We start from the raw sequence: 22,759 nt of genomic DNA on the forward strand, positions 1-22,759 counted from the left end.
GACAAGCGACACAATGTCTTGATCCAATCAAAGTAACTGTAGCGAGGACCTGGTTGACCAATCTACACTAGCACAAGATCGCTATTCCTACAGATCGTTTATCTATCAAGTCTCAAGATCGAGCCAAAGGGCGTTAAAAAAACCCATACAAATTATTTTTTAAAGAATTCTTACTTTGTAGCATTTTTTCTCAACTGCCTAAAACCTTTACACAATACTGTATATGCACAATATATACATATATATATATATATATATATATACAGTTAGGTCCAGAAATATTTGGACAGTGACACAAGTTTTGTTATTTTAGCTGTTTACAAAAACATGTTCAGAAATACAATTATATATATAATATGGGCTGAAAGTGCACACTCCCAGCTGCAATATGAGAGTTTTCACATCCAAATCGGAGAAAGGGTTTAGGAATCATAGCTCTGTAATGCATAGCCTCCTCTTTTTAAAGGGACCAAAAGTAATTGGACAAGGGACTCTAAGGGCTGCAATTAACTCTGAAGGCGTCTCCCTCGTTAACCTGTAATCAATGAAGTAGTTAAAAGGTCTGGGGTTGATTACAGGTATGTGGTTTTGCATTTGGAAGCTGTTGCTGTGACCAGACAACATGCGGTCTAAGGAACTCTCAATTGAGGTGAAGCAGAACATCCTGAGGCTGAAAAAAAAGAAGAAATCCATCAGAGAGATAGCAGACATGCTTGGAGTAGCAAAATCAACAGTCGGGTACATTCTGAGAAAAAAGGAATTGACTGGTGAGCTTGGGAACTCAAAAAGGCCTGGGCGTCCACGGATGACAACAGTGGTGGATGATCGCCGCATACTTTTTTTGGTGAAGAAGAACCCGTTCACAACATCAACTGAAGTCCAGAACACTCTCAGTGAAGTAGGTGTATCTGTCTCTGAGTCAACAGTAAAGAGAAGACTCCATGAAAGTAAATACAAAGGGTTCACAACTAGATGCAAACCATTCATCAATTCCAAAAATAGACAGGCCAGAGTTAAATTTGCTGAAAAACACCTCATGAAGCCAGCTCAGTTCTGGAAAAGTATTCTATGGACAGAAGAGATAAAGATCAACCTGTACCAGAATGATGGGAAGAAAAAAGTTTGGAGAAGAAAGGGAACGGCACATGATCCAAGGCACACCACATCCTCTGTAAAACATGGTAGAGGCAACGTGATGGCATGGGCATGCATGGCTTTCAATGGCACTGGGTCACTTGTGTTTATTGATGACATAACAGCAGACAAGAGTAGCCGGATGAATTCTGAAGTGTACCGGGATATACTTTCAGCCCAGATTCAGCCAAATGCCACAAAGTTGATCGGACGGCGCTTCGTAGTACAGATGGACAATGACCCCAAGCATACAGCCAAAGCTACCCAGGAGTTCATGAGTGCAAAAAAAGTGGAACATTCTGCAATGGCCAAGTCAATCACCAGATCTTAACCCAATTGAGCATGCATTTCACTTGCTCAAATCTAGACTTAAGACGGAAAGACCCACAAACAAGCAAGACCTGAAGGCTGCGTCTGTAAAGGCCTGGCAAAGCATTAAGAAGGAGGAAACCCAGCGTTTGGTGATGTCCATGGGTTCCAGACTTAAGGCAGTGATTGCCTCCAAAGGATTCGCAACAAAATATTGAAAATAAAAATATTTTGTTTGGGTTTGGTTTATTTGTCCAATTACTTTTGACCTCCTAAAATGTGGAGTGTTTGTAAAGAAATGTGTACAATTCCTACAATTTCTATCAGATATTTTTGTTCAAACCTTCAAATTAAACGTTACAATCTGCACTTGAATTCTGTTGTAGAGGTTTCATTTCAAATCCAATGTGGTGGCATGCAGAGCCCAACTCGCGAAAATTGTGTCACTGTCCAAATATTTCTGGACCTAACTGTATATATATATTGTGAGGTAACGTGGTCGGCTGCGCGGCATAAGACACGGGATCCAGGCGCCAATGGTCACAGCACACAGTTTATTGCACAAAACCAAATCCAAAACAGCACACAACACGTTATCCGGAATATCCTCCTCCAGAACCAACAAGCCAGATTCCAGAAATGGCTCACATGTGCTTCTTCGGCAGACTCTTAGGGAGTTGTGTTCACTCCCTCACACTAGGGGTCCACACCCCAGTTCCTGTTTCCTTTTAACCCTCCTTTCAGTCTGCAGGGAAACAGCAATAAACCCTTGAATAGAGCTGCTTTCTATACATGGAGGGAGCACATCCGGGGCGAGACGTACCGGCCGTCATAGACAACCCCGGTCACAGTCTCACAATATATATATATATAGATATATAAAAATTATATATATATATATATATATATATATATATATATATATATATATATATATATATACAGAGTGAGAGTGAATAGTGTATAAACAGCCCGGTATACTGTAAATCAGTAGTGTTACTAACTGTTATAAAGTAAAATGATTATGTGCAATATGATGTAAATTTAAGTTCTGAGCTAAACTGAGTTATTTGGCTTTCCTTATCCTTGCAGTATCTTCACCACCACATGTTCCTGTAAGACCAACACCTATTCGTAGAAAGCCTCAAACTAATAATGTGACAAGCAAACCAGAAAAACAAGGTACAGAAAAACTTCTGTTTAAACCTCATCTATTTTTAGCATTGGTCGGATATTTGTTATGATTTCAATATTATTCTTTGTAGGAAGCTACATTCCCTACATCTCTCTAATGGCTGTGAAAGAATCTCAGTAGTCCATAAGAAAACTATGGACTTCGTGAGAGGGGTGTTTGAAAAAAAACAAACTATGATGCGAATGGATGGACATGCTGAATGTGCAACTTATCAAGCTGCACAGCGGACCTGAAGATGAGAGGGTCATCTCACTTTTTTCATTGAGTTTAATCTTTTCAATGAGAGGAATTTTTAATAGATAAACATAAAAAGGGGTGATCAGTTTAAAAATGTCATATGTGGGTAGTGCATGGAACTGGAATAGCTACTGGATCAGCTGAAAGCATTGGCTACCATAGACTGGAACTAAGAAACTACTGGGAACCTTGATCAATAACACCAATTGAACTTATGGCAAAAATTGAGGCACCAAGCCCTAAAATTTAGCAACTATAATATTAAAAACTTGACTTATGAAGAGTGGCACAATGTTCAAAGTTTTGCTTGGGACCCGTAATTAAAATTTTCAAAGACTTTTGTTTAAAAAAGTTGTTCTATAATTCAACATTTTTGTCAAAATTCCTAACATCTGAAAACAAAAATCCACCAAGCTGTTAAAACATACTTCTGTAGTTGCTTCCCATCTATGTACTATGGCCCCAATTCATCAAGACTAGAGTTGTTCACACCTGTCTTGATAATAAGCCTTGCTGGAGTCAAAGGCATCTGATTCATTATGATGACAGACCTAATGAATTAGGCACATCTAAAGAGTGGCATGCTCTACATGGACCTTGCCACAATCCTTACTCTAGTTTGGGACTGGAGTAAAATTTCTGGCATAATGCACCATGCATCTCATCATAGCTATGCTCCATCGCCCCCTAGCTTCACCCATTTTAGTGGAGCTGGCTGAAACTGATATGAAAATGCCAAAAAACGCTACTTTTTTATGCAACTTTTCAAAACGCTCTACACTAGAATTCTGGTGTAATCATTTTGATGAACTAGGGTCTATGTGTCTACTTTTGGTACATGTTTATTCACTGAACAAAGAGGGTGGTCCTTCTGCTCAGCTCCCATGACCAGGCTATGGGTGCCACCTACCTCCCAAATACATTTACCTGTAACATTAGATACCTGTACCACAGTAAGGTACAACTAATAACTAAATTCTGTCTGTAGTGAAAGTGTCAGTTACTGCCTTGTTGACTTTAACTATAGAGCACATTAATCCACCAAATAAATTCTTGGAATACCTCATTAAAATGGGGTTCATATCCACCTCAAATGTAAATTTACACTTTGGGCTCATACATCACAACAGAGGCGAATCTAGGGTTTTCTGCACTAGGGGAAAAAATACAGTTTGGTGCCACCTTCCTATACATAGCTTAAGAGATATGAACAGTCGTCATGTGACTGTTCATATGCAGTTTACATATTTACAGTCATGTGTCAACCAGCTGCTCTTCCTAATTCTCTCAATGTTCAGTGAAAAACAACAGCTCCTTCTTGAGAGAAGCAAGATGAGAATCCAGTTGATACGTAACTTTTAGTATGAAAATCACATATAAGTGGTTATGTGATGTCCACTGGAATTGGCAAGCAGAGCTAAATCCTGACATATATTACACAATGTTAGGATTTGGCATGCTCCAGTGCCTAATTTTATAATTATTCTAACATAATTCTTCTAACATAAATACAGTAAACCCTAGCTTCTCAGATGATACCTTATCAACATAATCATGTACAACATTATCTTACAACTTATGGCTTTCTGCATATATACAGGATTGCAAATAATTGCAGTACAGGAATACATCACGAAAACCACCAACAGTACATAAATAGATTTTCACAGTCATCAACAGTACAGAAATACATCACCAGAATCACTATCAATACAGGAAGATATCACCAGAAGCACAATCAGTACATGAATATATTACCAGAATCCCCATGAGTACACAACTACAGCACCAAGCTTAGTACTGCAATCAATTGCAATGTCAAATCAGCTCAATATAAAATTCTATTGTATGAAAAAGCAATTCCCAGTACGTGCTTAACAATGGTAAGGAGATCCAAGGAGTTGTTGTTAACAACTATCATCAGACTCCAGACCGTACAGTACCCACATTACTGATTAGGCATAATCAATATCACAAATTAACATATACATTCAAGTTTCTTATAGTTGACATTTTCTCTGATTGGAGTAATTGTCCTTTCTTCTCCATCTTTTCCAAAAGCCATGATGACTTTTCACATCCACAGCTCATCTCTGCAGATTTCTATCTTCTTTGGTCTTCTGGAGCACATCCCAACAAGGTTCTATAAAAATAGAATTGTCATTATAATGCTCCTGAATAAAAATATCTGCTATATGCTGTGCCTTTGAATAAATCACTACCCCTCACTGTGTTTCCTGCATAAAATATGACTTCTGCACTGTCCCTCTTATGGTATATTGTCTCCACACTATCCTCTCTTATAAAATATTGCCTCCAAACTGTGCGTCCTTATGTACTACAACCATCACTGTCTTTCCTTATTATGGATAATTACAACTCTCTCTACCCTGATTAGCTATAACCACCATACTGTTCCTATCTTAAAGCGTAACTATCTGTATTCAGTGAAGACAGACTTTCCCATTACTGAGATATGAGATGGCAGTTGTTATTGATGAGATCCTGTGATGACGGGAGAAAGTCTTCCTCTAGCTCCTCCCTCTGCCTCTAGCTCCAACTTTATTAGTAACAACTAATATCTCCCAACTCAGTAATGGGAAAGTCTCACTTAATACAGATTTTACCTCAGAATTGAGTATGAATGGAGCAGCCCAGGGCCTCAGTGGTTAGCACTCCAGTCTTCCAGCACTTGGGTCCTGGGCTGAAATCCCACCAAAAACAACCTCTGCAAGGAGTTTGTAAGTTCTTCCTGTGTTTGCGTGGGTTTCCTCCGGGTATTCCGGTTTCCTCCCACACTCCAAAGACATACAGATAGGGAATTTAGATTGTGAGCCCCAATGGGGACAGTGATGATAATGTATGTAAAGCACTTCAAAATATGATAGCCCCATATAATATAATAATTCTGGCAGAAAATAAGGAAGCAGATGTGTTTGTTAAGAAATATTACAAAGTTGCTTATTTTCATGTGTATTATTAATTTATGAAAAAAATTAAAACAATGGTTACGCTTTAAGTTTTCCATACAACGCTCACTCTTCACACTGTTCCCTTACATGTGTAACCATATACTGCTTAGTCTCTATACTGTGCCTTCCCTATCTTTTCCGCTTTTCTGCAGTACATCTCGACAAAGTGCTCATAAAAATAGCATTGTCATTATAATCTACTATATGGCGCGCCCCAGAATAAATAACTTCCCCCTCTCTGCACTCTGTCTCCTTCTTGCTGCGCTGTCTGCTATCAAGTCTCTACACTGTGCCCTCTTCCACTCCCCCCCATACTGTGCCCACACACCTTTCTCCCCAAAATATTCCCGCCACATTTTTCTCCTTCATACTGTCCCCTTAAACGCATCTCCATTCTGTCCCCTTACAATTTCCCCCCACCCCACAGTGTCCCTCATACCTTTCTCCCTCCATAGTGTCCCCTCACACTTTCCCCATACTATCACTTCACACTTTCTTCCTACATACTGTCCGCTCACATGTTAATCCCCCTATAATGTCCCATCAGCCATCACGCTTCCCCCACAAACTGTCCCCTCACAATACTTTTTCCCTCAGACTGTCCCCTCACATTCCCCACATACACTGTCCCCTCACACTTTCACTCCCTACTGTCCTCATAAACTCTCCCACTCATACTGTCCCATCACACTCCACCAATATTGTCCCTTCACAATTGTATCACATACTGTCCCTTAACACGATTTTTCCTCACTGTCAATTACAATATCCCCACATACTGTCACCTCACATTTTTCCACCATACTGTCACAGTACACTTTTTTTTACATATTGTCACCTCACATTTTCCCCTCCGTTCTGTTTTGTCATACTTTCTCCCCCATTCTGTCCCCTTCTCCCTCCGCCATCTGTCCCTTACATTCTACACACATATTATTCCCTTCCTACTTTCTTGTCCCCATTCTGTCCCCTAACACTTCCCTTTCAAACTGTCCTCTCACAATTTTCTCCTCTCCATATTGCCCCCTTACACGTTGTCCCATTTTTCTCTCCCTTGCTGTCCCTACACACTATTCCTCCCCAATACTGTTCCCTCACATTTTACCACTTGTTTTTTTCCACCACACTCACCACCCTATACTGTCCCCCTCCATACTCTCCCTGTCATACACACGTTCCCCTAACACTCCCCATGTACTGTACTCTCACACTTCCCTCATACTGTCCCCTGTCCTAATACTGGCCCCTTACACTAATCCCCCAAAGTATCCTCACTTTCCCTCCCATACTTTCCTCTCACACTCCCAAATAACTGTCCACTAACAGTTTCCCTTCCCCTCAATAAAACTCTAATGTTTCTTTGACTCCATTGAGCACTATATCCATGATGTCAGGAGCATGATCAAGTGAACTGATTACACTGCTGATGTAATCTTGCCCCAGAAGTGCCAGTGGTCAGACCTTCAATTATACTCATGCCTGAAAGATAATTATCTCATGCCTGACAGTTATAAGTACAGTGGATTGCAGGGAGCTGGACATTTACATGTTCTTCAAGACAGCTGATAGTTTGACAACCGGATTGGAAAACTGCAAAATCCCACTCCTGGGGAAAGGAAAATAGTGCCCCTGGGAGACACCTCACACCACCATATTAGTCAAGTGAATTATACCCCCTTGCAGTCTGCAGCAGGGGCAAATTTCAACTTGATGAGTATGGTATAATAGATCCTAGTCAGAAAGCTATGTAAACAAATTCTGCAGTTGTTTTATTAATTCCTAGGAAGACAAAACAAGATTTCAATTGAAACATCCGTACTTTTTTTTCCAAGATTTAGAGTATGTAAAATTTATCCTGAAGACAATATTTTTCCTATGTTTTCTATGGATTTCCATCCATTTTGAATTGGCAGTTACAACAACAAATAAATACAACACCCTGTAAGAAACACAGCAGAGTAATGCAGAATCCACAGAGTCTGCCATTATTAAAATTACCGCAGTAAATTACGGGATCAAGCTTTCCGCAAAGTAATTAAAATGTTCCCCAAGGTTGGCAATACAAATTCTAAAGCTCTGTTTATAATTGTACTTCTAGAAGTGCTTTGACAGCTTCAATATAACTTGAGTTATGATATGTATTTTTACTATGCTTATCTTTTAAATTATTCTATTATATTGTTTCTTAGTATTAGCAATGTAATGTGCACTGACGAGCAAAAGGGTAACAATGTTTTGAACCTTTGACTTTCAGTCTTCATTTTTCACCATTCTCTACAGCTTTGAACATGAGACTATCATCATTTTATAGACAATCATCTTGCCTATCTCATAGATAAATTTGACTTGCAACTATTTATCACATGATAAAACATATAGGAACCGTAGGTAACATATAATAGGCAACAACTCAAAAAATGCTGAATTCTTAAATTAAAGAGTCTTTAAATTCACCAAGTATGAAAATACCCAAGAAACAGACGTGATTGAAATGTATAAACATTTTATTTTCAATAAATTCATAGGGTATAACATAAGAAGATAAACAAAAAAGGAAGAACCAGAGTATGAGGAGTGATGAAGGGGAAGAAACCCCACGTGACCCAGGGAAGGATACCAGATCTCACAAGTGATCTGCACAAGTGCCTACATAGGCAGCTAAATGCCCAGATGCAAGTGCAAAAAGTTGCTAGCAAGGAGAGAGAAGGGTCTCAATGCATAGCCTAACAAGGCAGAATGGCTTACCCAGCTGGCAGATCACCAGGTTTAACCCAGGTATACACGTGGGAACCGGCGTCCCAACACATGTTACGCGTGGTGTGCTTCGTCGGGGGACAGGTAAAATAGGTGCACTGTAGGGGGGTTATAAAGGGACCCTAATTGCCACAAAACCGCCCATTCAGCGGCGCGTCATAGTGTGATTCAATGCTACGGACCGCGCTGAGGCTCAGCGTCAGCAGCAAAGGCCGGATGGAAGAAAACTTCCGGTGACGTCACTAATACTTCCGGTCCTTCACTGCTAGGGACGCCACCACAGACGCGCCCAAGAAGGCGGGTACTACACCGATGATGCGTTACTCGTACCTCCCATCCAGGAAAACAGGCCCATCTCATCCAGTAAGTTAGATATAGTGCAGTTAGAGCGTAATTATGCCATAATCGCCTACAAACTACAAACGCAGAAGGTAAATACCTTCATTGCCGAGTTGTAAGGAGGAGCGTAGGAGATAAAGATTAGTAAGAAGTAAGACATTAGGGAAGGAGAAGGAGCAGACGATTGCAAAAAGCACATAGTAATCAAGAAGTAAACATGAATAGTCACATAGCGATACAAATACATAAATATGCAGTTGCTGCCTGATTCCTTCATAGATCCAGACATATAAAGCTCATTTGCAAGGCATGATTGCCATAAAAATTTCGTTCCTTCCTCAGAGAAGGCCTGGACTGGGAGCGAAGTGGCGAGAAAGTAGCAATGGATCCATTTTAACTAAACAAATATAAAAACACACTGTTAAGAAAGAGTCTTTATCACATGATTAGTTGTGCAGTCTTTTCATGTCACCGCATTTTTATTGTTTTGCTCCTAAAAATCAAAAGTTTAACTTTTATTATTTTGTTAATATTTTGTAAATCCACCTTTCATTTTCAACACTGTTTGAATTCTTCTGGACATGCTCTCAATCATATTCTAGCATGTCTCTTTCGAAATCTGATCCTAGGTCTTTTCTACACATTCCTAATGTTGGTTCATACTGGTCAACTCATTTGAATATGTGTATAGCTTTTTATTCAACTCTACCCACAAGTGTTAGATTGGGTTGAGGTCTGGGGACTGTGGTGGCCAATCCTGCATCACTACTTCATTGTCATTAAACCATTTCTTCTCCAATCTCAAAGTATGCTTTGGGTTGTTGTAATGCTGGAACACTATGTTGTCTTTTCATAATATTACTCAAGTGTGCAAAGTAATTCATCTTATAGGATACTCTGACCTCAGAATTGAGGTCATCATTGATCCTGGTCAAGTATTCAACACCTTTGGCTTTGAAACAACGTGTATATCATTAGGCTTTCTCCACCAAACTTAACAGTTCCTTCAATTTCTGGATCCACTAGCCTCGTTTGCCTTTGCTTCTTCCAGACTTATTTGCACTCATCAGAACCTAGTTTATTGACTTTCTTTTCATTTTTCCAAAATCAACCGTTTCCAGTCTTCTACTGTCAACTTTTTGTACTTTTTTGCAAATTTGAGCCAATATTTCCTATGACAATATTGGAGGTGAGGCTTCTTCCCTTTTTTTCAGGCCACGATTCCAGACTTGTGTAACGTGTATCAGACTGTGCTTGGTTCGATATCTTTGATCTCGCTGTTACGAATCATACGAGCCATCTCCACTGCCGTGTTTGTTACACCAGAACTGATAGATCTTGTTGACGCTGACATTTTGCCTGGATGTCCAGCTCTTGGTTTTTGAATGGAGTGACGGACTTCATTTTGTATTCTTCCAACTGTCGTGGCACTCTTTTATTGGGAATACTTCTTCATGTCTGCTCCTCAATTCGAATCAGTGACCTTTCACTTGGGAATCAACCTAATAACACACTGAGCTATTAGGGAATGTGAGAACAGGTTGTAATTTGTAGCTTACAGGAAGAAAAATATTTTTCCCTTACAAGGAACAAAATCATAATAATGCAGTTACATGACAAGAATCTGCATAATTAATCATATGTTGTATGGTAGAAAGTCAAATTTATGTATGCAATAGCTAAGATGATCGTCTATAAAATAATGGTAGTCTCACGTTCGAAGCTGTAGTACTGGATGGTAAGAAATGGAGCATGAAAGTCAAAAGATACAAATATTGTTATCCTTTTGCTTGTCAATGTAACTCATCATATCCACTCCTACTCCCAATCTACCGCATTTTCTAAGCAATTTTCCCCATTCTATAACACAAAGGATTATGGACTTTAAAAACTAGAGTTTATGTTTTAAGGCACTTTTACAATTGTGTTGAAACCTGAAAATTTCAGTGGGATTTGCAATGTTTATGGGAACCTCAAGCCAATCACCTGCCAGGAGACATATAGATTGCGTGGTTGGAATTCATTAAGCCAATCTTTTGTTCAAATGGGAGATAAGCCGATGTCAGATGAACAGGAACATTGTGCCAGTATTCCTGTGTATGAGGGATGTGGGAATGATGTCCCATCTATCTAATGTGTATGGCCAGCTTTAATCTAAAGATCTCTATACTATAAATAGACAATTTCATCAGCAGTTGTAGAAAAATTGAACTCCATGCATATTTCTCAAGTCAGTGTTATTTGTAATTGACAATACAGTACATCCAGTAAATACAATTCAACATTTTAGGCTTTGGCATTAATACAACACTATCATTTTTTTTTTAAGTTACATAAAACAGAGATACAAAATAGGTACACTATGTCTTTTTCTCAACTATTTTACACAGTATTTAGCATTTGCTAGTTCATAAATCCTTACAGTCAGGTCTTATGCATAAAATTTGGACTGTATCAATCTTAGTACTCACTTTTAGTTTTTTTACAATTGTTTGGCACATAGAGTTACTTATTTACTATAAGAAAATATATTTTTATGTCTTAACGTGCCTGTTTCTTTAACAAGGGGGTAATCTGATACCACGTGCTCCTTCAGCTGCCAAGCCTGAGTGCGCAGTTATATGTATAAAGTCACCAATGAAGCAGCCAACTTTACCTGATCAAGAGGAAGATCTGGGTATGATGGAGAGCTCTTGTGTCACCCTGAGCTATTAAAGTGGACCTTTCACCAGCACATACTTTTACACTGATGATTTGTCAGATTACCTTTAAATCTCAGTAGAGTTTATCTCTCATGCACTGCAAATATTGCAGAATACATGTCCTACGTCTTACCACACTGATCGACAAACCAAAAACGGGCATGTAACTTCTCATATACTTTTGAACAGAACATTTCTTTGGTGACAGGTCCATTTTAATACACGCTTTTAGCTTTAGGGTTGCCACCTTTTGAAAAATTGGCAGTCACATAACCAGGACAGTGTGAAACTGAACACATTATATACTTAACCTAGAACTGTATCTCACAGCTGCGGAAACCCAAAGGATTTAAAACTACCGTATTTTTCGGACCATAAGACGCACTTTTTTCCCCCCAATGTTGGGGGAAAGTGGGGGGTGCATCTTATGGTCTGAATGTGGCTGCGGGGAATGAGGGTGCTGCAGTGGAGCGGGTCATCGGGGGCACGAGCAGGCTGTAGCAGCCTGCTGTGGCCACGTGGGCCCGCTCATTACATATGCACGCCCATCCTCCCACGGTGAAGTCGGCGCTGACAGGTGGGCGGCATGATGGGCGGGGGGTGCGCGCATAATTAACAGCCAGCCCGAATAATCACCCCTGGCAACTACAGCTTGGAGTGATCATGTGCGGCTGTATTCACTGCTCCCCGTGCATCATTATCAGCGCGGGGTGCAGTGAATCAGTACACTCACCCATCACCGTGTGTGGAGCCGGTCCCCTGCAGCATCGCGATGTCTTCCTGTCTGTGCCAGTCAGCTGATCTGTGTAGAGAGCGGTGAGCACAGCGATGACGTCATCGCTGTACGCGCCGCTAGTGTCCACACAGATCAGCTGACCGGCACAGACAGGAAGACATCGAGATGCTGCAGACAACGGTGACTGCTCCACTCAGCGGCGCTGCAGCTGAAACAGAGAGGAACCTGATCGGTGCTGCAGGGAGTGAGGAAAGGTGAGTATAAACGTTTATTTTTTTTCTGTGCCATAGGATACAGGCCATATACCAGGATGGGGGTATTTCATGAGCAGGATGGGGGTATATTATGAGCAGGATGGGGTATATGAGCAGGATGGGGTATATGAGCAGGATGGGGGTATATAGCAGGACGGGGGTATATGAGCAGGATGGATGGGGGTATATGAGTAGGATGGGGGTATATGAGCAGGATGGATGGGGGTATATGAGCAGGATGGATGGGGGTATATGAGCAGGATGGGGGTATATGAGCAGGATCATATACAAGGCAGGAGGATCGTTACCAGAATGGGGTACCTTAGTAGAGAATTTGGGGACATTACCCCCATAACAGTGTCAGCAGCAGATCCGCACCCCATAACAGTGTGTCATGACCACATTTTTTAGTTAAAATTTTTCTATTTTCCTATTTTCCTCCTCTAAAACCAGGGTGCGTCTTATGGTCAGGTGCGTCTTATAGTCCGAAAAATACGGTACATCTAATACATTCAGAAATATCACTGCCTGGATTATAACTAAAGGTGGCAACTCAGCGCTGTCTATAATATCCACATAGTAGCTTCAGCCATGGAGTGAAATTGTGGTGCGTGGTGTTGGGGTTAGGCTTCACTTTGCAGCAAAAATGTGAGTGTTTGTGCAGTATTTTATGTTTTTCTTTTTGTTTTAAGGAACATCGTAGGCTGCAATGATTTTGTTTTACTTAAAAGTCTAGAATTAACAGTTAAAATCTGAACATGAATAATGATTTTATTTCTTATTTGTATTTTCATTCATATTTTCAGCCATATTACATTTACATATTACAATCACAGTTGGACAAAGCTGGCTGTAAATATTTATCAATATGGATAAAACTAGAACATGCTAAAATTCAAGTTAAGGAAATGCACTGACACGTTCCCCCCTTATTCTACAGACCCTAATTATTTACACTATATAGTTATGTGTGAATGGTTTATACCACTATTAGTGGCTGCTTGTGACAAATATCTTTGCTTTGTATATTTCAAAGAGGTGAGTATATTGTGTAACTGTCTATGTTTGTACAATCACTGTGAAATGTACTAAAATAACTTACGGTATTTGTTTCTAGGCACCTAAAAACATTACTGGGTCTCATATTTGTAGTATTATTACTGAACGCAGGATAAATGTTGTACCCTGCATTTTTTGGTATTGTGCTAATAATTGTTAACATATTTGACATGACAAGTAAATGCTACCATACAAAGTTTGAATAATACCACCATACAGTGACCGAACAGCACTTTTTATTTTTAAATATTATCTTTGTTACACAATTAACAAATAACATTCCTATAGAATCTTTATTAAAGAGGTTGTCCAAGATATGTTTTACAGCTCCTTTTTCCTAATATTGGAATATTAACTTTTTTTTTTTTTACCACTTACTTTAAAGAGAATCTGTCATCAAGTTTGTGCTACTCCATTTGATAGCAGCATGATGTAGGGGCAGAGACCCTGATTCCAGTGATGTGTCACTTACTGGGCTGCTTGGTACTGTTTTGATAAAATCATTCTTTTATCTGTGGCAAATCTAAGGTTGCACATTCTAGCATCATATTACAGGATTTTTGGACTATGCTTGAAATATAAGCCCTACTCCAAAAAGAAGCCCTAGTTACAGTCAGGGCCAGAGTTAGGAAGGTCAAACTTCCCAATTTCTCAGGGCCCCCAATATCTTAGAAACCCCAGCAGTTGTTTTCCAAGGTTCGAAAATTGTATAAGGACCTTTGATGAGTATACAGCCATATGACATGATGTAGTCAAAGGTGTCTTAATTGCAGGAGTCTAAAAGAACTGAACAGGAAACAGGCTGGTATGCAGGACTGTCATTAGGGAGAAGGGAGAGCAAACTAGGCAATTTCACAGGGCCCCCTTTCTGCCAGGGGCCCCAGCGTTTATATTGTGATGATAACACTGCTTCAGGACATTTGACATCATGTCATGTGACTAGGTTGTCTTCAAAAGGCTTCTAAATGGCAGGAATAGATAGGTGAAGAGGACACAGGCAGGTATGTATGGGCAGTATGTAAGTGTGTGTGTGTGTGTGTGTGTGTGTGTGTGTGTATAGCTAGATAGATAGATGGATGGATGCATAGATACTAGATAGATAGAGAGAGGATAGGAGATAGACACACAGGGTTTGGAGTTATCTTGATGTTCCAGAATGCGATATGAATATATTTTAGTAAATGTTAATTTGTTTGCTCAAGAATAAAAGTAGATTGTTGTTCATGGAAAAAAGTAAGATATCCCCTGAAAATAAGTCCTAGCCCATCTTTCAAAGCAAAAAATAATATAAGACCCTGTCTTGTTATTGGGGAAACACGGTACTAGCTGAATGCTGAGTTCTCACAAGACTGATAGACTGATTAACAGTTTTCTATGTACACTGTGCATAGGCAGAAAGCTCCCAGTTAGTAGGGGGGAGGGGGTTTTAAAGAGCTCATGAATATGGATGACTACATGGAAGCAGGTTTATGATTCTTCTAGTGATAATTTCCTGCTGATTAAACTATTATTTTATCAAAACTACAGCAAGCAATGCAGTAAGTGAGACATCATTAGAATCAGGGTCTATTTCTCTATGTCATGCTACTCTCAGATTAGGTGGCAAAAACCTGGTGACAGATTCCCCTTAAAATGCCTTTGTGTTTCTAAAATGTCAATCATGTGGTGTTTTCACATATATCTATCATGCAGTCCTGGATCTGGGTGATTGGCCGCAATTTGGGACATATTACTAATGACATCCTATTCTGGGGGCTAGTAGCACTCTCCCTACCCTCTCACTGATATTAAGCATATGTGGTATCAGTGGCAATCTGTAGTCCTATACATGCTTACATAGGTTTAGTGGTGATCTCAAGTCCCATTTCATAAGATGACTGTTGCCACTTCTATGGCCTGCCCTGTATAAATGACAATCAGTAACGCCATCTGCACCCAGTGAAGCCATGTATCTATCCTTAGGGCTGGTGCATCCTGGTGAACTGCAATTTTTGTGACACAGAATGGACCTAGATTTAGTATTCTGTTTACTTTGTTATTTTTAGTGTAATAAACAAATCTCCTGCATTTCCTATGATTTTAATTGATTAAACCATTTCCAAAACCACAGACGTGACTATGTGTAGGAGGAGAAGTGAAATAGTCAGACTTTTCTGGCATATTAGAAAAGTGGCAAAGGTATTCCTTTGAAGCTGCCAAACAGTTTTCTAAAAAAAAAAAAAAATTGCATTGCAAAGAAATAACTAAATCTGGAGAGGTAAACTATGTATCCCATTCTGTTTTCCAGTTCCACATTAGATCTGAAATATTCTTAAAGTTCCACTAAACATCTCAGTGCAGTAGAGAAAACAATACTTCAAAGAAATAGCAACATTAATGTGAAGGGAAACTTATGAAAAGTACATTCTCCATCTAGGCCTGTGTGCATCCAGTAATAATAATGATCTCAGGCAGCTGGGTGTTCCTTTTAGTTTGCCATTGGCAGGCGTGATACAGAAATGTTCTCCAATGAAGCCAGACTCTTAGATCACTAGAATCATGAATACATGTACACATATACTGTATATGCATGTATACATGTGTATATACATATATACTGTATATATATATATATATATAGAGAGAGAGAGAGAGAGAGAGAGAGAGAGATGGAAGGATAGAGTGATAGATAGAGAGATAGATAGATAGATAGATAGATAGATAGATAGGTAGAAGGAAGAATAGGCAAATAGATAGATGGAAGGATAGATAGATAGATAGAAACTGTATATAGATAGATGTAGATTGATGGAAGGATAGACAAATAAGAGGATAGATGAAAGGATAGATAGATAGATAGATAGATAGATAGATACAGACAGATCAATAGCTAGATAGATGTAGATAGATGAAAGGATAGACAAATAGATAAATGGAAGGATAGATAGACAGACAGACAGACAGATAGATACTGTATATAGATAGATGTAGATTGATGGAAGGATAGACAAATAAGATGATAGACGAAAGGATAGATAGATAGATACAGACAGATAGATCAATAGCTAGATAGGTGTAGATAGATGAAAGGATAGACAAATAGATAAGTGGAAGGATAGATAGATTGACAGACAGACAGGCAGACAGACAGACAGACAGACAGACAGACAGACAGACAGATAGATAGATAGATAGATAGATAGATAGATAGATAGATAGATAGATAGATAGATAGATAGAAGGAAGAATAGGCAAATAAATAGATGGAAGGATAGATAGATGCAGATAGATAGATAGATTGATAGATAGATAGATAGATAGATAGAAACTGTATATAGATAGATGTAGATTGATGGAAGGATAGACAAATAAGAGGATAGATGAAAGGATAGATAGATAGATAGATACAGACAGACAGATCAATAGCTAGATAGATGTAGATAGATGAAAGGATAGACAAATAGATAAATGGAAGGATAGATAGACAGACAGACAGACAGATAGACAGATAGATAGATAGATACTGTATATAGATAGATGTAGATTGATGGAAGGATAGACAAATAAGATGATAGACGAAAGGATAGATAGATAGATAGATAGATAGATAGATAGATAGATACAGACAGATAGATCAATAGCTAGATAGGTGTAGATAGATGAAAGGATAGACAAAGATGAAAGGATAGACAAATAGATAAGTGGAAGGATAGATAGATTGACAGACAGACAGACAGACAGATAGATAGATAGATAGATAGATAGATAGATAGGTAGAAGGAAGAATAGGCAAATAAATAGATGGAAGGATAGATAGATGCAGATAGATAGATAGATAGATGGATAGATAGATAGATAGAAACTGTATATAGATAGATGTAGATTGATGGAAGGATAGACAAATAAGAGGATAGATAGATAGATAGATACAGACAGATATATCAATAGCTAGCTACATGTAGATAGATGAAAGGATAGACAAATAGATAGATGGAAGGATAGATAGATAGATAGATAGATAGACAGACAGACAGACAGACAGATAGATAGATAGATAGATAGATAGATACTGTATATAGATAGATGTAGATTGATGGAAGGATATACAAATAAGAGGATAGATAGATAGATACTGTATATAGATAGATGTAGATCGATGGAAGGATAGACAAATAAGAGGATAGATAGATTGATAGATAGATACAGACAGATCAATAGCTAGATAGATGTAGATAGATGAAAGGATAGACAAAGATGAAAGGATAGACAAATAGATAAATGGAAGGATAGATAGGTAGATAGATAGATAGATAGATAGATCCATTATGTAAGTGACCAGAATCTATTCCCCAAAAGAATATGTTCTATTTCTTAGCAGTGACCCTATAAAACAACTAGGCATCAAATGATATGAAGACGAGGCTAACAATACTGTAATGGTCTGTTTAGACAATATCCATAACGCACTAATGCACCTTCCTCTATTTCTTTTCCCTACGTTGAAAATGCAGGCTAAATAGTTGTTTTAAAAATGTATGGTGTCCTAAACCTTATGTTTTTATTTCCAGTGCCTTCCACAGTTTTCAGTACTGCTCCAAAATCTGATATTGATGCTCTCGGCAAAGTTAGATACACAGGTAAGAAATGATTTGCATGATTAATTTATTGAAAATTACAGTTAAGAGTGCAGCAAAAGACAGCCACCTTACAAAGTCACGTTAAGTATTTGGGGCAGAAATTTCTGTACCATTTCTGAATCTCTTGGAAGGAAAAGTGTATCAGAAAAAAAACACCAATTTTTGCAACATATTAAATGTGTTTTGGAGCAGATTTTCCCATTCATTACAATAGGTAAAATCTGCAGAAAAACCCTGAAAGAAGTGACATGCTTCAGATTTAAATCTGCAAGAAGAAAATACTCAACATGAGCATGACTTCAGGATTCTCATTCACTTTGCTGATATCAGGATTCCCTTGAGGTTTGGTGACAAATCTGCACTGAAAAACACATAAAAAACACAACATGTGCACACAGCTTAAAGGGAACCTGTCAGGTGTAATATGCACCCTGAACCACGAGCAGTTCTGGGTGCATATTGCTAATCCCTGTCTAACCATCCCTGTATCTAGTAGCATAGACAAAGAGATCTTTAGAAAAAGTATTTCTAAAAATCTTTTATCATATGCTAATGAGGCTAGGGACTAGTCGCAAGGGCTTTACTTCCCTTGGCTAGTCAGCCCCCTTTGCATGTAAGCATGCCCCTGTCGGAGTGCTAACATGGTAATGAATGCGTAGCGTCATAGACATGGTTGCTCTCACCTCTGCTGCCACCGCTAGTTTTTGGCTCAGTGCGCAAGATCAGAACAGACTTCCGGTCATGCGCACTACACCAATTTTAAGCCGAGTGTGCACCCGGCTTCATAGTACGCATGACTGGAAGTCTGGCACTTCTGATCATGCACAAAAACCGAGCCGAAAAAAAAATGGCAGCAGAGGTGAGAGCGGCCATGCCACTGACGCTGTGCATTCATTAGCACGTTAGCACGCCTCTCAGTGCGTGCTTACATGCTAAGGGGGCTGACTAACCAAGGGAACTAACGCCATTGGAACTAGTCCCTGCGCCCATTAGCATATGATAAAAGATCTTTAGAAATACTTTTTCTAAAAATCTCTATATCTATACTTCCTAGATACAGGGACGGTTAGACAAGGATTAGCATTATGCACCCACAACTGCTCATAGTTCTGGGTGCATATTGCACCTGACAGGTTCCCTTTAAGAGGTGTTCAGTTTTACAGGACTTATTCCTGGATTTAAGAAAAAGAGAACAAGCAGGAAAGGTAATAACATAATAAAATAGCTCATCTGTTCAATCCCCCATTGGATTTTTTACTTCATTCTTATGACCACTGCAGACAATCATTTTCGATCACAGTTATTTTTCAAACATCTAGTTCATGTTATTTAGTTCATAGATAAATACGGTAAATAGGCTATGTGTACTACTAAGGAGTGATACTTCAGGCGATGAATATCATAACTGTTTTCTTCGGAGTAAATAATCACTTGGTTTGATAGATCACACAGTCAGCCAGTGTGCGATTGTTACATTCCCTTGTGGTTATCCTGATGCAATCAAAGTAAACAAAAGTCACGCTCTCTCTAGTTACTCAATCAGAGCCTATAACTGTTATATATTTATCCCTAGGGATTAGCACTCTATAAAGTAATACCAATTAAAGAGACTCCAAAAAAATCTGCCATATTTTAACCAGAACCATAAGCTTAGAAAGTTTATTTTTATTTTTTGTAATGGCAGTCACTGCAGGGAATGCACGATAGCACAGTGCAGTAAAACACGGAGATATACATTATGTGTTCATTACTCTGTCATTATTATACAGGCTGGCTATAATAAAGATTGTGTTAACCTCTGACTGGGTACTACATGCAGCACAATACATGCATTAATGCTCTGCTTAATTATGGATAAATTAAAGAGGTTTAAAATAACGTGTAAAGTGATATCTTGTACTAACTATGATATGATCATTAGATTCTAACATCTGGAATTTCTGTCAAACCGAAGAATGAAGGGGAATCAGAGAGCTGTGTCTTCTACTATATATGTTCCCTTGTAGCCTCCTTATTGTGCAGGGGCTTCTAGCATGCTCTACATACACTGAACAAAAATATAATGCAACACTTTTGTTTTCTCTCCCATTTTTCTTGAGCTGAACTCTAAGATGTAAAACTTTTTCTAAGTACACAAAAGGCCTTTTTCTCTCAAATATTGCTCACAAATTTGTCTAAATCTGTGTTGGTGAGAATTTCTCCTTTGCTGAGATAATCCATCCACCTCACAGGTGTGGCATATCAGGATGCTGATTAGACACCATGATTATTGCATAGGTGTGCCTTAAAGTACCGTCTCACTGAACGACGTACCAGTGATTCAGACCACGATACGACCTGGTCAGGATCGTTGGTACGTCGCTACAGGGTCGCTAGTGAGCTGTCAAACAGTCATATCTTCCCAATGACCAGCCACCAGCGACTCGTGTAACGATGCTGCGCTTGGTAACTAGGGAAAATATCAGGTAAGTAAGCAAAGCACTCTGCTTGGTTACCCAGTATTTACCCTGGTTACCAGCGTACACTGCTTACAGGCTGCCAGCGCTGGCTCCCTGTATACGTAGCTAGGCTACACATCGGGGTTCTAAGCAAAGCGCTTTGCTTAGTTACCCGATATTTACCCTGGTTACCAGCGTACGCTGCTTACACAGAGTCGGTGCTCGTTGGTCTCCCGCCGTCAAACACGCCGAAGTGTGCTGCACAGCGGGAGACCAACGAGCAAAAAATTAACCAGAACAGTGTGTAACAATCAGCAATTTCACAGCAGGGGCCAGGTCGCTGCTTAGTGTCACACACAGCGAGATCGCTGATGAGTTCACTGGTACGTCACAAAACCTGTGACTCAGCAGCGATCTCGCTATGTGAGAAGAACCACGTAGGCTGGCCACAATAAACGTCCACTCTAAAATGTGCAGTTTTATCACACAGCACAATGCCACCAATGTCACAAGTTTTAAGGGAGCGTGCAGTTGGCATGCTGACTGCAGGAATGTCCCCCAGAGCTGTTGCCCGTGAATTAAATGTTCATTTTCTACCATAAGCCATGCCATGCAATTCAGAGTATTTGGCAGTACATCCAACAGGCCTCACAACTGCAGGTCATGTGTAGCCACACCAGCCCAGGACCTCAAGATCCAGCATCTTCACCTCCAAGATCATCTGAGACCAGACACCCGGACAGCTGCTGCAACAATCGATTTGCATAGTCAAGGAATTTCTGTACAAACTGTCAGAAGCCATCTCAGGGAAGCTCATAAGCTGCTCGTCATCCTCATTGGGATCTCCACCTGACCGCAGTTCGTTGTTGTAACTAATTTGAGTGGGCAAATGCTCATATTAGACGATGTCTGACATGATACAGAGGTGTTCTCTTCATAAATGAATCTTGGTTTTCTCTGTAGGGGCAAATGGCAGACTTCTTGTAAGGCATTGTGTGAATGAGTGGTTTGCTGATGTCAACGCTTTGAATTGAGTGGCCCACGGTGGCTGTAGGGTTATGGCATGGGTCCCCAACTCCAGTCCTCGAGGGCCGCCAACAGTGCATGTTTTCAGGATTTCCTTAGTATTGCACAGGTGATAATTTAATCACCTGCACAGTTGATGATTCCAACACCCATGCAATGCTAAGGAAATCCTGAAAACATGCACTGTTGGTGGCCCTCAAGGACTGGAGTTGGGGAACCCTGGGTTATGGTATGGGCAGGTGTATGTTATGGACAACGAACACAGGGGCATTTGTTATCCCATTTGAATGCACAGAGATTCCGTGATGAGATCTTGAGGCATGTTGCAAAGATCTATACACAATTCCTATAAGCTGAAAACATGGCAGTTGTTGTATGGCCAGCATACTCACCGGACATATCATCCATTTAACATGTTTAGGCTGCTCTGGATTGGCATATACAACAGCTTGTTCCAATGTCCAGCAAGTTCACACTGCTATTGAAGATGAGTGGACCAACACTTCACAGGCCTCAATCAATAACTTGATCAACTCTATGCAAAGGAGATGTGTTGCACTGAGTGAGGAAACTGGTGGTCACAAATATACTGACTGGTTTTTTGACCCCACCAATACTGTAAAACTGGACTTTTTAAAGTGACCTTTTATTATGGCCAAGCTATGGCACACCTGTGCAATAATCATGCTGTCTAATCAGCACTTTGTTATGCCACACCTGTGAAATTGAGAAAGGATAAGTGCTTATAAAAAGAGATTTAGACACATTTGTGAACAATATTTGTGAGAAAAAGGCCTTTTATGTGCATAGAAAAAGTCTTAGATCTCAGAGTTCAGGTCATGAAAGATGGGAGCAAAAACAAGTGTTACTTTTATATTTTTGTTGTCTCTTCAGGGAGGAAGGAGACGAACTATACTGCCACCTATTGGAAGAAGCAATCCTAAAGGGGGTTTACACTCTGCGATATCGGTAACGATATATCATCGGG

General features: G+C 39.6%; 1 protein-coding gene across 17 annotated transcripts in view; it reads left to right on the forward strand.

Annotated features, from left to right (window-relative positions):
• The window catches only part of ABI3BP (ABI family member 3 binding protein), a 566,204-nt gene that overhangs the window by 434,692 nt on the left and 108,753 nt on the right, over window positions 1-22,759 (forward strand). For 16 of the 17 annotated variants that reach the window (XM_075336532.1, XM_075336538.1, XM_075336534.1 and 13 more), the window contains 3 exons: window positions 2,536-2,625; window positions 11,507-11,617; window positions 18,239-18,307. In XM_075336532.1, the coding sequence (XP_075192647.1) occupies window positions 2,536-2,625; window positions 11,507-11,617; window positions 18,239-18,307 (270 nt within the window). The remainder of the gene's footprint in view (window positions 1-2,535; window positions 2,626-11,506; window positions 11,618-18,238; window positions 18,308-22,759) is intronic. The other variant, XM_075336540.1, reaches the window with a different exon arrangement.

The sequence above is a fragment of the Anomaloglossus baeobatrachus genome, chromosome 2 (assembly GCF_048569485.1).
Source record: "Anomaloglossus baeobatrachus isolate aAnoBae1 chromosome 2, aAnoBae1.hap1, whole genome shotgun sequence".
In the NCBI taxonomy this organism is placed as follows: Eukaryota; Metazoa; Chordata; class Amphibia; order Anura; family Aromobatidae; genus Anomaloglossus; species Anomaloglossus baeobatrachus.